Source organism: Rhizopus delemar, genomic scaffold (assembly GCF_000149305.1).
Source record: "Rhizopus delemar RA 99-880 supercont3.1 genomic scaffold, whole genome shotgun sequence".
NCBI lineage: Eukaryota > Fungi > Mucoromycota > Mucoromycetes > Mucorales > Rhizopodaceae > Rhizopus > Rhizopus delemar.
In genome coordinates, this window is record NW_027137827.1 from 1,692,079 (window position 1) to 1,707,336 (window position 15,258).

The 15,258-nt window shown below is 34.4% G+C and overlaps 7 protein-coding genes across 7 annotated transcripts; 1 reads left to right on the forward strand and 6 right to left on the reverse strand.

The window, feature by feature from the left end:
* Positions 1-128: 128 nt before the first annotated feature.
* On the reverse strand, positions 129-1,604 carry RO3G_00670 (uncharacterized protein; the record flags this gene model as incomplete). Its single annotated transcript, XM_067655261.1, has 8 exons — positions 129-247; positions 300-451; positions 603-645; positions 717-815; positions 862-1,117; positions 1,170-1,218; positions 1,275-1,399; positions 1,446-1,604. 8 exons carry the CDS (start codon positions 1,602-1,604, stop codon positions 129-131), a joined length of 1,002 nt encoding a protein of 333 aa, XP_067511362.1.
* A 460-nt stretch (positions 1,605-2,064) lies between these two features.
* On the reverse strand, positions 2,065-2,793 carry RO3G_00671 (uncharacterized protein; the record flags this gene model as incomplete). Its single annotated transcript, XM_067655262.1, has 2 exons — positions 2,065-2,623; positions 2,675-2,793. The coding sequence occupies 2 exons, from the start codon at positions 2,791-2,793 to the stop codon at positions 2,065-2,067; spliced, it is 678 nt and encodes a 225-aa protein (XP_067511363.1).
* A 408-nt stretch (positions 2,794-3,201) lies between these two features.
* RO3G_00672 (60S ribosomal protein L3) lies at positions 3,202-4,546 on the reverse strand (the record flags this gene model as incomplete). Its single annotated transcript, XM_067655263.1, has 3 exons — positions 3,202-4,169; positions 4,231-4,404; positions 4,534-4,546. The coding sequence occupies 3 exons, from the start codon at positions 4,544-4,546 to the stop codon at positions 3,202-3,204; spliced, it is 1,155 nt and encodes a 384-aa protein (XP_067511364.1).
* Positions 4,547-4,986: 440 nt separating this feature from the next.
* RO3G_00673 (V-type ATPase, G subunit) lies at positions 4,987-5,384 on the forward strand (the record flags this gene model as incomplete). The annotated part of the gene is made up of 3 exons (XM_067655264.1): positions 4,987-4,993; positions 5,037-5,137; positions 5,217-5,384. 3 exons carry the CDS (start codon positions 4,987-4,989, stop codon positions 5,382-5,384), a joined length of 276 nt encoding a protein of 91 aa, XP_067511365.1.
* Positions 5,385-5,689: 305 nt separating this feature from the next.
* On the reverse strand, positions 5,690-7,102 carry RO3G_00674 (uncharacterized protein; the record flags this gene model as incomplete). The annotated part of the gene is made up of 1 exon (XM_067655265.1): positions 5,690-7,102. The coding sequence occupies one exon, from the start codon at positions 7,100-7,102 to the stop codon at positions 5,690-5,692; it is 1,413 nt and encodes a 470-aa protein (XP_067511366.1).
* A 5,060-nt stretch (positions 7,103-12,162) lies between these two features.
* On the reverse strand, positions 12,163-12,726 carry RO3G_00675 (uncharacterized protein; the record flags this gene model as incomplete). The annotated part of the gene is made up of 1 exon (XM_067655266.1): positions 12,163-12,726. One exon carries the CDS (start codon positions 12,724-12,726, stop codon positions 12,163-12,165), a length of 564 nt encoding a protein of 187 aa, XP_067511367.1.
* A 1,323-nt stretch (positions 12,727-14,049) lies between these two features.
* Positions 14,050-14,724, reverse strand: RO3G_00676 (uncharacterized protein; the record flags this gene model as incomplete). Its single annotated transcript, XM_067655267.1, has 1 exon — positions 14,050-14,724. The coding sequence occupies one exon, from the start codon at positions 14,722-14,724 to the stop codon at positions 14,050-14,052; it is 675 nt and encodes a 224-aa protein (XP_067511368.1).
* Between the last annotated feature and the right edge of the window lie 534 nt (positions 14,725-15,258).

Sequence of the window (15,258 nt, forward strand, 5' to 3'; positions counted from 1 at the left end):
ATCTGACATATTTCCTGACATTGAATGAAAATCCAAAACAGACGGTACAGTACGAATACTTTCTCTGCGTAAGCTCTTGTACGTTCTATATGTAAGCTATTCAGCATATGTTTGCTTTATTTGTTTGTTTACCTTGCGCCAATTTCAAATTTACGATGAGGAAGATTAAATACACGATAAATAGGTGGTAAAATATAGTAACATAACCTTTTACATATGATACGCCAAATGAATAGGCAAGCAACGCCTGTTTATAAAAGGTTAAGTATAACAGATATGATTAAATGGACTATTTTAACCTGTAACCAGTTTAACTAATAGTAATAAAATCGCCAAAATTCCCATATCTTTAGATAGAAAAGAGGAGGAAATTCCTGCTTGACAGTAATCTATATGGTTACATAACCAACTTCCTGGAATGACACCAATGACAACGCCCATAAAGCATACACTAATAACATATGTGTAATTAGAGTATGTTCTTTTCTTTTTCTTTTTTTCCAACCTATCTTCAAAACATGGACATCTTTCCATTGGATCAGGGCTAATCTTATTGTTAGTATTCATTGGATTTTTTTTTTTCAAAAAAGGGGAGAGATTACTGAAGTGAGACGAGCATAAGACAAATTGGAATTGCCATAAACACTAAAAATTATGAGAGTTAACGCCCTCATTCATCTATTCATTTTCACAAGTTATCTTATAGGTGAAATTACCCCAATATGAATCGCTTGTAAATAATGTATCAAGATGATCTTTAAAAGTCCATTGTACCCAATAAACCAAATAAGCCAATACTGTTCCTCCCACACAATCTAATTCGATAGGTAAGCGTTCATCTTTATATCGAGCACTTCGTACCTGTTACTGAATGCATTCCACAATAAATTCTTCCAAATACGACGCTCGCAGCATAAAATATACAAGCAAGGATAGAAATGAATCTTGTGGGCGATTCAGGGGTAATTTTTTCACATGCTACTGAAATAAAGAAAAGTGCAACGGAGACTGAATTCGTTGAGTGGGTTGAAGGAAACCCATATTCTAAGGCTACAGAAGGTGACATGGTCAATCGGTGAACAGGTGGTGATAATGGTCTAGGAAGGCATAGAAAGTCCTATACTCATTATAAGAATTTCTTCCTTTCTTTTATCATCTGTTATAATTACTTTTAGAAACCCAGACCAAAATACACCAGAAGCTGTCAAGAAACAAGCACTAAGCATACATCAGTATATGTATGGGGAAAACAATAGATCCCTATATTCATTTACTTTCTACCAAGTTCTGCATTACCAAACCAAATAAGGATAGGTAAAAATACCATGAAAAAAGTATGTGTTCCTAAATTAGCCGTCCATACAAAATAGTTATCAAGTACACTATTACGGATATGTTTCTAAAAGGACCATCAGAAAAACAATACTTTTCTCTTTTAAAAGTACCTGTAGAGAGGCTATAATGGGTGTTTCGTAACGAACAAGGGGTAATAATTTATTTCTTAGATTAGCTCTCCAACCCACAAAGACTGTATTATAAAGACGATCGTCATGAGTGCCTGCATCAGCATCTACTTCAATCGGTCGAAATGCTTTTCTTGTCATTAAGAAACAAAAAAGGAAAGAGCCCCCTTTTTATATATAAGAAAAAAAGAGAAAGAGAGAATGCAAAAAGCTCTTTTTGATCTAGTGTGTATAGAAAATAGGTGGGTCCATAGGGAACCTCGATTCCCCGATTCCATAAACTAATGTTTCAAATAGCACAATACGATGTGTGTATATGTGTGAAATTTAGTTGAACTGTATGAAAGTATACACGCATATCTATTTATACTGAAAGAGATAGCACAACATATCCTTTTTTTTTTCTATCTTCAAAAAGTGAGTTAATAATATAGCTCTCATGTCAGTACCTTCCATCATGTTGATATAAAACACATATGAATATTACACCTTCTGTTATAAACTTAATTTATCACACCAACATTTGTATTTTTTTTTTTTTTTTGCTCAACAATAGAGAAGGGTAAAATTGCTTTTATTTTTTTATGAGTGGGGGTATTCTTTATGCAGCAGCACACGACATCCAAATACGTGTTTTATAAATCTTGAATAGTTCACGCACAAGTTCTCTAAAATCAATTCTCTGAGTGGCATGGAAATAGAATGTCAATTTACGACGGTCCCATTGATACTCAGCATCGACTACTTCCATTGGAAGCTCTTTTTGCTTAATCTTCCACTGACAAATAGCCAAAGCCTTTTCTTCTTCTTTTTGTTTTGTTTGATAGTTGGTTAATTCTTGTTCATTTGCTTTACAAAATAATTGCTTAATATGCTTTTCTGTTGTCTTTTTCTTTTCTAAAATAGCCATCACCTTGCCTAGATCATAGCCTCTATCACCTTCAACAATGACATAATCGTCTATTTGAATTTTATCATTGTCTACATAATAAAAATAGTCGATTCTATTAGATTTGAATAGAACTTGGTAGATCTCATTAAACTTGACTTGATGTATTAATATTCCCTTTCCTAAGTGTTGGATATTTACGTCAATGGAACTTGGGTTAATCACAACTGGTTCCTGAAAAGGTGGTGTAGGAGGTCGATACACCTCTTCTCTGCATAAACAGTAAATAAAAGCATAACGGATTTCAAACGATCAATGTTACCTATAATAATCTTCTTCTGAGGGCCACGAGCTTGTAGGTGGTACTAGAGAATATCTTCTTGTATTCTTTCTTGGTTGAAAGTAATCGTCTAATGCTGCGGCAGTCGTATAAGGAATCATGCTATTGCTTCTTTGACGTACAGCAGCCGATTCCTCTTGTTCCACTTTCCAAATAGAGTCACTATTATTCCAAAGTGAATGCCAACTTATGCTTGAAGACCTGGTGGGAGAAAATAGTATGGATTCTGTTCCAATAGGTGGAGAAGGCAGTAATGGTGGAATGTAATCACTACTGAAGACATTGTTTATATATGGTACTTCTTCGTTTGTTTCGTTTGTCATTCTTTTTATATAAAATAATAATAAAAAGAAAATAAAGAAAAAAGGAAAAAAAAGGAAAAAGGGAAAAAGGGAAAAAAAAAGTTGTGTGATATTTTATGCAACTTTAAAAGGTAACACAGAAAATAACAAAAAAAAAGGAAACTGGTTTTGCCTTTCTTTTTCTTTTATTCAATGATAGCAATGAATTTAAAGATCCTTCTTGAGAGTACCCATGAATTGGTGCTTTTCGGCAGGAGTTTGGAAACGACCATGACCGAATTTGGAAGAAGTATCAATGAACTTGAGAGTGACCTTTTCGAGAGCAGAACGCTTGGTGTGAACAGTCAAAGACTTACGAAGGGTGATGACACGCTTCTTGGCACCAGCACAACAACCCTTAATCATAACAAAGTCTTCATTAACTTCACCATAGTGAGGGAAACCACCCATGGGAGTGATTTGCTTTTCGGTCAAGTCATATTCAGTAGTACCAGACTTGGCATCAGCACCGGTAGCAATACGGTAAATCTTCTTGTTGATTTCAGTACGGCGGTGATAACCACGTTGACCAGCACGAGCAACAGAGTACATGACACGAGAAGGATGCCAGGCACCAATACAAGCAACCTTACGGAGACCACGGTGAGTCTTACGAGGCAACTTCTTGGTACCCCAACGGTGGGTGACACCTTCAAAACCGTGACCCTTGGTGGTAGCAATGATATCAATCATTTCATCTTGTTCAAAGATGGAACCAACAGTAACTTCCTTTTCAAAGTGTTCACGGGCCCAATCAACCTTTTGTTCAACAGAACCACCGTTCAATTGGATTTCCATAATGTGAGCCTTGCGTTGGTGAAGCTTGGCCTTGGAGATTTGAGTATGAGCGATAACACGGACAACAGAACAATACTTCTTGATACGTTCCAATTCACGAGTGACATCCTTGGCACCTTCAGCATACTTTTGAGCATACTTGGTGAAGGCCTTCTTCTTGGAACGGTACCAGTTCTTGTAGAAGCGACGCTTGGCCTCTTCGGAAAGGTGTTCGGCCCAAACAGTGGTCAAAGAACGAAGACCACGAGGGGTCTCAACGTAACCGACAACACCAACAACAACCATAGCAGGAACTTCGATGACAGTAACGGCTTCTACAATTTCCTTCTTGTGCATCTCTATTATGACAGATTGTTGAGTGGTTCCTCTCTTTTTTTCACTGTTTCATCAAAAACTTACTGGAACCAGGACGTTCAAGATCACGGACAATGTGAGTCATACCAGCCTTGTAACCCATGAAGGCAGTCAAGTGGACGGGCTTCTTAGCATCATCCTTAGGGTAAGCCTTAACACGACCGCGGTGGGATCTAGTTCTCTTACGGGGGCCGAAACCCAAGTGACCGTGACGGGGAGCTATATATTTGTATTAAAAACGCTGCGTTGCTTATATTCAGTGATTAATCAATACCCTCGTATTTTCTGATGTGTTGTAAATTGAGAAGAAAAAAAAAAGTGTTGAATGTAATTAGTTTGATTTAGTACATTGCATATCCATTTCATTTTTCTGATAATTACCTGTGGGACTAGAGAAAAAGAAAGGAGAGGTTAATAAATAGATGGATGGATGATTACATGATGTTGATATTTTACCATTGCTGCTTGTTGTGTAGAATAAAGAGGAGGATGAAGTGAACTTGATACCTTTCCTTCTTTTGCGAGCTGTCAGCCCGACACTTGAGTCGTCGTTTAAAATTTGTGGGTGTCATCATCTTAGGGAGTTTTAAATAATTGCTATCTTGAAACGTTTTGCTTGTTCCTCCTTCTTTGATACCAAACACTATTCCATATGGTAAATTGCACAAGCAAGAAAGAAAAGAAAAAAGAATGCTAAACCCTAAATTTAGTCCGTCTCTAATTCTCAAGGTATTAATACTCTTTTGGATGCCGAACGTGAAGCAGCCAAGATTGTTCAAAAAGCAAAACAATGTAAGCTATATGAGAGGTTTTTATTTGTATAGCTCAATAGGCTTATTTCTCTATGATAGATCGTGTTCAACGCGCAAAAGATGCTCGTTTAGAAGCTGCAAAAGAAATTGAAAATATCAAAGCACAGAAAAATGCAGAATATCAAAGCTTTGTTGCTCAGGTTTGTTTCTGTTTTTTTTTTTTTTTTTTTTTTTTTGGTAATTATGAAAATCAATATGTTTTAATATCTGTTTTTATAGAACTCTGGACAATCAGATCAGAACTTTGGTAAAGTAGACGAAGAAACTGAAAGTAAAATTCAAGAAATTCGTAATGCTGCAGCCAACAAGAAGCAAGATGCTCTTGAATTGATGTTAAAGTCCATTATGAATGTTGAAACTAAACCTCATATAAATGCTCGTGTTTAATAAAAAAAGAAAGAAAAAAAAATACTTGAGATGTTTTTATAAAGAAAAAGAAAACCTTTATTGACATAAAAATAGCTTTCCATTATTAGGTGCATTTTTACATAAAATATATGAATACATGTAAATAAAAGAGAGAAACATACAAGACTATACAAAACATATGTAAAGATATGAAAGAAAAAAGAAGAATATGACATATGGCAGTATAAAACATATAAAAAGAAAGAGTATGTATAATGTGTGTAAAGGATACTAAAAGGGATTGTGTAATATTAATGAGAGTGATAAAAGGAAAGACATGGTGTTTAACGAGAAATAGGTATATTGTGAGCTAAATCTTCAGGCCCTTTCATGATACTAATGACAACAGCAACAGACAATACGCTCAAGAATTTGCACCACTTTAATGTTGAAGTTGTTGCTTTATACATCATGTCCTTCACAGGCTGAATAGGATTACCATGTTGTCGCTGTTGTTGTTGACGAAGTTCATGCATTACACTTTCTATCTCCGAAAAAGGTCGACAACAAAGGTCAGGGTTTCGAAGCAACAGATATAGATCTTCACAAAAGCCTCCATCATCGGCATCATCTTCAACACCGTCTAAAAAGCTCATGGCTTCATCCAATACATTACGTTCAGGATAAAGTTGAGTATTCATATAATAAGACTGCAATGTCCAAATGTCCCTTCTTTTACTGTATTCATCTTCATCATCACCATAGGCTGAATCAGATTGACCGTCTTGACTGAATGAGAAACTATTAGATAAAGAAAACTCTTTAGGATAAAAGGCTGATCTATCTGAACTTGTCATGTCTGAAGCAGAGAATATACCGTCATCATCGTCATAGTTGTCATCCATTTCATTTTTATTTTTGATGCGATTCAACAGGTTCTTTCTGCGTAAAAGACGATGACGTCTCCAAGCAAGTTGAGATACACTACCAACTTCAGAGGAAGTGGATGTGTCTATTTCTTCACCATAGACACTTCCACAAAAACTACCAGCTCGGAAGCTGCGTTTTCCAGATAGATCATAAAAAGGATTATCCTCTTCTTCATTGTCTTTATCTCCAACTGTATAAAGAATATGACGAAAATGCCAATCATTCTCATCAACTTGTTCAGAATCAACTTGATTTGAAGCGTTGGTTACATTTTCTTGGTAACGACGCCTTTGATCCTTGACTTGTCTACGTCTTTTCTCCTTTTTTTGCTGGCTACCTTCTTGAGATACTTGGCCTGTTTTCTTTTCAAACGTCTCACTACTGACACTAGTAGCTCGTGTACTAGCACCTCCAAAAAATGAGGACATGAATGAAAGGGAAGAAAGCCTGGATAGGGTAGTGAAAGATGATAAAGGCTCGTTTGGGATGGTATCAGATGGTTCATTATGAGGAAAAAGGAATCCATTCAATTCAACTTGATGCATTTCAAGTCTCTTTTCCAATGTATCCATTTGTCGATTCATCTTTTGGACTCCTTCCTCTGTCACTTCTTCTGGCATGTTGGATATCGTGCTGATGGTGGCAGCTGTGTCAGCACGAACAGTTTCCAATTGAGCTTGTAATTGAACTAACTGACGCATAACACCTTGTAACTTTTCTTCGAGTAATCTACGTCTAAGGCGAGTGGTTGCACGTTGAATTAATTGTTTTCTAGATTCTGAAATATTATCCTCTTTAGGATGGTTGGACCAATTGTTTATTGTCATTGTTTCTAAAATAGAAAAGAAGAAGAAAAGGAAAAAAAAAAAATGTAAATGATTTTCACTTTCTCTCTCTCTCTCTTTCTCTTTCTCTCTCCTTTTATTTCTTTATTGGTATAATTGCCCACACAACTCCTCTCTTTTTATATATAAAAAAAGAACACATCTATTTTCTTTTATGCCGCTATAAGCTCCCCTTCCTTCATCTTCTCCCCTTCTCTCTTTAATCCCCCCTTTAATTATCCAAAGAAAAAGGATGTTTTTTTTATTGATGACAACTTACCATAGAGATGACTTGAACAGTGTAGGATTGATAAAGAAATAAAATAGTATAACTATAATAGAAGATTGAAATAAAGAATAAGAAGAATAAAATGATATGCGATGAAGCTTGACCCCCTTGAATTCAAATGTATTCAATTGGACTGATATTTACAACTTCTTTCTTTAGAAACTAGAAAGTGTGGGGAGAAAGAAGGGGTGTAGGTCATATGTTCATCTGTGTTCATTTATAGCTTTCAGTGCATTCGTTTAACTCTAATCTACATAGACCCAATTAAAAGGCCGAGAAACACGTTTTTTTTATTATTATTATTGTACCCCACATCAATGTTTGACATCTTATTTGATGTATGCGTAACAATGTCTTAAGGAGGTTTAAAAGATGAGTTTGAAGGATAGTGAGATCAATGACGTTTAACATCTTTCATTTTTTTTACATATTTTAATTTAATTCCAATTATACAATTCAATTATAAAAAGAACAAGAAAGAAAATGCTTATGAATATATCCCTTCATCTCTTAAATTCTTGCAGTTGTATATTGAAATAAAAATGGTAAACAACAACGTTTTTTTTTTTTTTTTTTTTTTTTTTGTGTGTGTGTGTGTGTGTGGAGGAAAAATAGTATGATAGTCCACAGGCAAGCTAAAAGGCTATATTAAACTCTTTCTTTTATGCTAAATCGAAATAGATAACAAGGCCATCATAATACATTGTTAGACTCTTTTCTTTAATTCTTATTTTCCAAAAAAATTTAAACATGTATTTTTCCAGAGATTTAAGAAATAGCTTCAGATTGAATTTCTTTATCCAAGACTTATTGAAACATATTAATAGCATATATTAGAAGACAAAGCAATGCAAGATAGCTATCCAAGGTAAATGGAAGTTCAGCAAATAGTGACCTTTAAATACTGAGCTTGTGAACATTTAAAGAAAGACATACAAAACTTAATAAGTTACACGATAGCAACTATCCAGACATAGTTCATGTAGTACCCACTGTACCGGTATCTCAACATGCATAAAATGAGGAGCAAAACTAAGAGAGGAAAAAGTTAATGAACTCAGAGTACTTATTTCGGTTCTAATTTAATTAAATTCATGGCTTATTTATACTTCTTACTTTCTGCTCAAATGAAACCTTATACATCCATTGGTCAATAAGAAACATAGTAGCATTAGGCTTAGTTGCAAAATCAAAAAAAGAAAGATAGGGATGAGTCAGGCTGATGTATAAAAACGCTATAGAATGTCCATTGCTGATAAATAACTGAATCATCTTGATTTAGACAAACCATACCATCTAAACGAATACATACAAGTTCTTTTGGTGAAGACTTCTAACAAACAAGGTCAAGAATACTTACAAACTAAGTCTGAACTCAATTCAGAGACAAGCATATGGTTGTTGCTGCATCAAGAGAACAAACACTTTCTAAAGACTGATTCTTACATTCAAGTTTATACATATTTCTATTAGTATTTTAATCTCAGTAGATCTTTTCCACTTGTTCATGTGAATGCAGTCAAAGATGATTACTTTGGAATGAGCACTACTGGATTCCTTAAATTGAATAGGAAGTTATGGGAAATTAACATTGAATTTGGCAATTTAAGCTGAGCATTTGGTGGCTTACAGTTCGAGCTGCTAACACTTTACAGTAATGGGCTCAGTACTCGTTAAAATCCGCATGAAATGCAAGAGATTATTAACATAAAAATAGTACATAGCTTAATCCTTATTGACTTTTATTTATGATACATGCTTGCAAAATTCAGGAACAGCAATCTACGAGTTTTTCTTTTTTTTTTTTTTTTTTTTTTTTTTTTTTTTTTAGCTTTATGTATGAAATACAATGATAAAACATACATACGAATATATATTTGTGGATGAATCTTTGCCAACTAGACAAGAACAGCAGTAGGACTTGTATACACTGATTAACAATTCAAAAATACTGGAAATGATTATTTAAGACAGTATTTATTCAGCTCACAAAGCACATTGACGAGGGACATTAGTGCATATGGAATTATAGATATCTCTTCTTTTTCATTAAACAGAGTATATAACGATACAATTATGAAGAAGTAAGCCAGTCGCATTTTCGTAGTATGCTTTTGGTCAGGGTTAAACTGAGAATAACGAACTTAGGATTAGCTCTTTCAAAGATTCAAAAATACTACAAATGTGAATGGTTTGTTGTACAGATTTCAGAACCTTATCGGTCCATCAAAACATGCAAGCTACTGTTATGTGTCTATTATCAACAAAATAATTGTTGTCTGTGAGTTTCCAATTTTATTGCTTTATAAAAATTCCACAGTGATAATAATAGTAAAAGATCTACAAGTTTCACAAGTATACCTTTCCTCATGGTCAATTGTTAATTTACCTACTTGTATAAACCGAATCAAAAGTAAAGTTTACCAAAGCGATTTTTTTTATAATGTACTAACTTAAGTTATTTAGGATAATGAAATGGGCATAAAAAGGATTGATTGCTATTCCATAATTTCTTATGATGAATCTTGAATTATAGGAAGAGCAATCTTTGATGTTCGGGTCTCACCAATCACAATGCAGCGCTGATCATTTTGATAAAGAATACCTTTTCTCAACATTTTAATCCCTCCATTCACTATGCTTCGTATTTGCGTTTTTAGTCTAAAGTAACATTTAAATGTAGAATCTAAAATGAAGCAGGCAAAAAAAAAAATGCAGCATACAATTCCTGTGCTTACTAAATCTAAACAACATGATGCTTTAGTGATTCTTTCTATTCTTTTTTTAAGCTTAATAGCTGTATCCACTAAGTGCTATCTTGTGCTTCTTTTCGAATCCCAAAAATAAGCAGAGATTACCCTTCTTGTAGGGCTTAATTTCATATTTCTTTTACATGGCAACCGCTGTAAGCTTAACAATAAGACCAGAGCTTTTCCATGGCTGTTTCATTCCAGTACATTCTAATATAAATGACTTTTAGGAACAGAATTAATTAAATTAAATATCTAGTTTACAGTTGAATTATCATCTTTTGACTAAAAGAGAAGATGTTATTTTAGTACGAAAATAACGTGATGCCATCTCCCAACAAATAATACTGACCATACTAATAAAAAGCCTTTAAGGCACTCTTGAATAAAAGAAATTTAATTCAAGAGCGCAAAAGTATCATATTCTGTTTTTATCAGCAAACAGCTCAATATATGGACATATACAATAAAAGACAAAAAAAAAAAAAAAAAAAAACATAATGAAGTACAGTAGCGGACAAAATTGGTGCACAAAACTTTTTTCAGCTTTTAACTACCATTACTTGCTCATGGTAATTGCTTTAGTCATGAAACTGTATTAGAATGGGGATATACTAGTCATTGTGATTTATGTGTATTCTTAGCATGACATTGCTTTTTAGGAAAGGGGGGTTTAGGTAAAAGTAGTATAACAACAAAGATAAAGAAATACTGTTAGAACTTGGTATCTCTTTATTAAGTTAAGATAACTAAGATTGGATATGATAAATTCTACATGTAAAAAGCGAGAATATTTATAGACATGATACGGATAAAGAATTAGGACAGATTTATGATCAATTCGACAGAATAGATGATAACTATTTCTTATTATTAATTTAGCCTGTTCCTAGCTTGTATTGTCAATTAATCTATTGGGATGGTGTCATGACATTATCGGCCCTTAGGGCACATTCTTTTTAATTATAAACAAAACCCTCAATTTAATAAGAATCATATTCCGCATTCCTCATATAGTATAAATACCCATAATCTTTTATTTAAATAAACATCAGTCAATTATCAAGTATTATTCTCTCTATTAGACTGTCCGTCTATTCCTATCTTACTTATCTTTGTCTCGTTCTTACTTATCAACTATCGTAAGTCCTATTTGCAGTTCACACCTTCAAGCCCTTAACGCCACCCTCTCTTGTCCTCTTTTAGTTGTCTATCCAAGTTTCTTAGTTCCTGTCCGGTTCTTTCTCTCTCTTTCCTCTCTGGCTTGACAAAACAACTTCATTACAATGTCAAAGGATGACATTATATTTCAACTGTTATAGGTAGACATAATAAAATAATAAATTATGCTATAAACCAAACATCTCCAACACTAGCATAGTTGAATCATAAAGATCTGACGATGAATCATATCATAAAGAGTAATGAATGTCTTGCATATATAATACCAACTTGTTATAGTAATGAGTCTTTGCATAATCTCTTTTATGATCCAATGTATTAAGTTGCATTGAGACTATGTATGTCAGAATAGAATATTGTTTTTCTTGCATAGTAACTTTATTGATCTAAACGAATGATTGAGAAATAATCCTATCGATAATCCGATTGGTGCCTTAATAGCTCCTGTTGTCTCCATTATTAGGTTTCAGTCTTTCTGTACTTATTTAGTAACCGAGTTTACTCAAACCCAATAACCATTCAGGAACAAAATACAAGTGCCGTCTTAAACAACGATTCCATGGATGACTATTTATAAATGCAACACTAGTAGCTTAGAACAACGATTTATAATATAATTATACAAGATAAGATTCCATGGAACAAGATATGATGACAATACCCCAATCCATAATGAAACATCAAGAAAGAACCAATTGATTTAACTCAATCGTCCCCATGAATTATCATTCAAAAGAATATAAATATCCCACCTAAATCCTGATTGAGAAAAGGATAACTTTTAACTTGGATAGAATCAAAAATAAAAAGTATCTCAAAGTAATTATCGTTTTGGTGCTTTTTTATTTCTTTTTATCTTCGTCTATTACACAAAGCCCATCCACATTTTTTGCTCTACGTTCGTAACAGCTAAGCTTCAACTTCAGTTGGTGCCATACATGTTCAATGGGATTTAAGTCCGGACTCTGAGCTGGCCAATCGCTAATGTAGCGCACTTTGTGATTATTTAACCAAGCAATTGTAGATTTTGCCTTGTGCTTCGGGTCGTTATCATGCTGGAAGTAAATATTGGACCAGTTGAAATTGTAGTATTCCATGGTATCGCGAAGCGTAGTGTTCAAAATATGCTGGTAAACATCAGAGTTCATGTTACCATCGTAAATTTGGCAAGCATATCCTGGTCCTTCAGAGGTTATACAGCCCCACATCATCAATTTACCGGCTCCATGCTTGACTGTAAAGTCTAGATGATGAGGCTGAAGAGGATCGCTTGGTCTTTTCCAGTAATACTTACAGCCATCAGAGCCCCATACATTAATCTTGGTTTCATCAGAGAAGACAACTTGCCGCCAATCTTGCACTGTCCAATTCCGATGCTTCTTGGCCCATTCTAACCGATGCTGCATGTGTGCTTTTGTAAGAAATGGCTTCTTTTTTTTTCTCGACAAATGGAACTCCATTGATTTCAGTACTCTAATTGCTGACTGGTATGAGATATCATAGCCAAATCCAACCAGCTCCCGGTACACCTCTTTAGAAGCCTTTAGAACCCATTCCATGACTTTTCTTTTGATTAACCGCTTCGTCGCTTTGGAGACTACTGTAGGCCTGCAACCTGTGCTTATTGTCCTACTTGAAAAAAGTCTTCTAGAATATCTACTAACAGTTGACTCATGCACACCAATCTCCTTAGCAATATCATAGGTTGATGCTGATCCAGTTAGTGCTGACCTGAGGTCCTTTACTTTCTCTTCTGACAATCGTTTAGGCATCCAATAAATAAAAAGATAAATAAGAGAAATAATGGAAGTAAAAGAATTTAAAACATAAAATATAGAAATTGTAAGCACTTTTATATACTGCTAACATTCTTATCTTGCCAAGAATGTGAATTATTATGATAACAACCGGATAGGCCGAATTAAAATGTGTCGTCTTTAACATACGTAAAAATGCAAAAAAAGCCAGTCGTGTATAACTCCGTCTTTAACATTATCAATTTCCACCAATAATCGTTGCCTGTATCTGATATCCTACCAGTAGATGACCTTTCTATTGGGCTATAAACATTCAAAGTTTGAGATAGATTTGTGCAGTATTCATAGACAATCAGCATTAAAACTGCAATTTTGCAATTCCTTGCAGCAGTTTTGTGACCTACTGTACAGTGCCTCACAAAACCCTTCAAGTGTTTTGGTTTTTTTCGTTTTTTGCTTGTCACCGAGTATTAAGTACAACAATTGGTAGCATGCCATATATCATCTGAAAGCCACGGTGATAGGGTACTTGGATAATGTTTAAACTCCGAGTTTCATGTAATGACCGCGGACTAATAGCATTTTAAAAACAGACACACACTTGAAGGGTTTTGTGAGATTTTTATTTTATAACAATTAATATTTAGTATGTCCTCCTTTTGCATTGTAAACTGCTTTAATACGTTTAGGCATACTTTCTATGAGTTTTTGGCACTCATTCTGAGTAATTGACTCCCAAACGTTCTCTACTCTTGACCATAACTCAAGCATTCCGTCCGGCTGCTTTTCATACTGCAATAAGCGTCGTTTCAGGATTGACCAAAGATTCTCAATAGGATTTAAGTCTGGAGAGTGAGAAGTCCATCTTAATACAGTAATATTATTGTTGTCCAGCCACTCAGAGACCTTTTTAGCAGTACGGATACTAGCATTGTCTTGCTGGAATATAATATCTTCTTTTTCAAGATCATATCAATCAATCGTTTTCATTAACTCATCTTCCAAAATACCAATGTAAAAGTCAGAATTAATGCTTCCCTTGATATTGGATAGATATCCAACACCATGCCATGGTAAACAGCCCCACAGCATCAATGAGCCTCCTCCATGCTTGATCATATGCTGAACCTGAAAGTCTTTTAATTTATCGCCATTGCTCCAAGTCCATTGTAAACCATCTGAACCAATTCTATTTACTTTAGTTTCGTCGCTGAAAATTACTTTTCTCCAATCGTCGATGGTCCATGGTAGATGTGCACTGGCAAATTCATATTTTTCCTTCATACGGTGCTTCGTCAAAGGTAGGACTTTAGGTTTATGAATTGCTGCATAACCTGAATCTTTTAAAAAACGCCGTACAGTCTGTGCACTGATATTTTCATCATCTTCCAACAGCTTTCTAGCAGCATCTGAAGCATTTTTGTAATTGCCAGAGTGGAAATTTCGCAAGATTCGCCGACCCAGTAATGTCGAGATTAGGCATGTTCTGCCTCCATTACTATTTAAATCACCCAAATCGTGGTTTTTTCGAATTTTTGAAACAGTTCCAGTACTAACACCATTCTTTTTTGATATTTCTTCACCAGAAACTCCTTCCTTAAGAAGTTGAACAATTCTGTTCTGAATGTCATTGCTAATTGGTCGCATGTCACTTAATTAGGTAATGTTAAAAAAAAGAGCAAAAAAAAATAAAAAAATGTAAAAAACAAAAAACTTTTACATAAAACAATAATAAGCCACACTTTTGTGACGTTTATGATGATTTTTACGACATTAACTTCAGATTTTTTAAATCTCACAAAACCCTTCAAGTGTGTGTCTGTTTTTAAAATGCTATTAGTCCGCGGTCATTACATGAAACTCGGAGTTTAAACATTATCCAAGTACCCTATCACCGTGGCTTTCAGATGATATATGGCATGCTACCAATTGTTGTACTTAATACTCGGTGACAAGCAAAAAACGAAAAAAACCAAAACACTTGAAGGGTTTTGTGAGGCACTGTAGCTGATGACAAATAGATAAGGGTTACGTGTTCTTCTATTGTTATATTTGTCATAGAATATTCGTATATGATTGACTGCGGCTGACTGTGATTTAGTTCCTGGATTTAATATAGTTTAACCGTGCAATTACGCAGCATCTTATCATGTAGCTTATTAATACTGTTTTCATATCGAG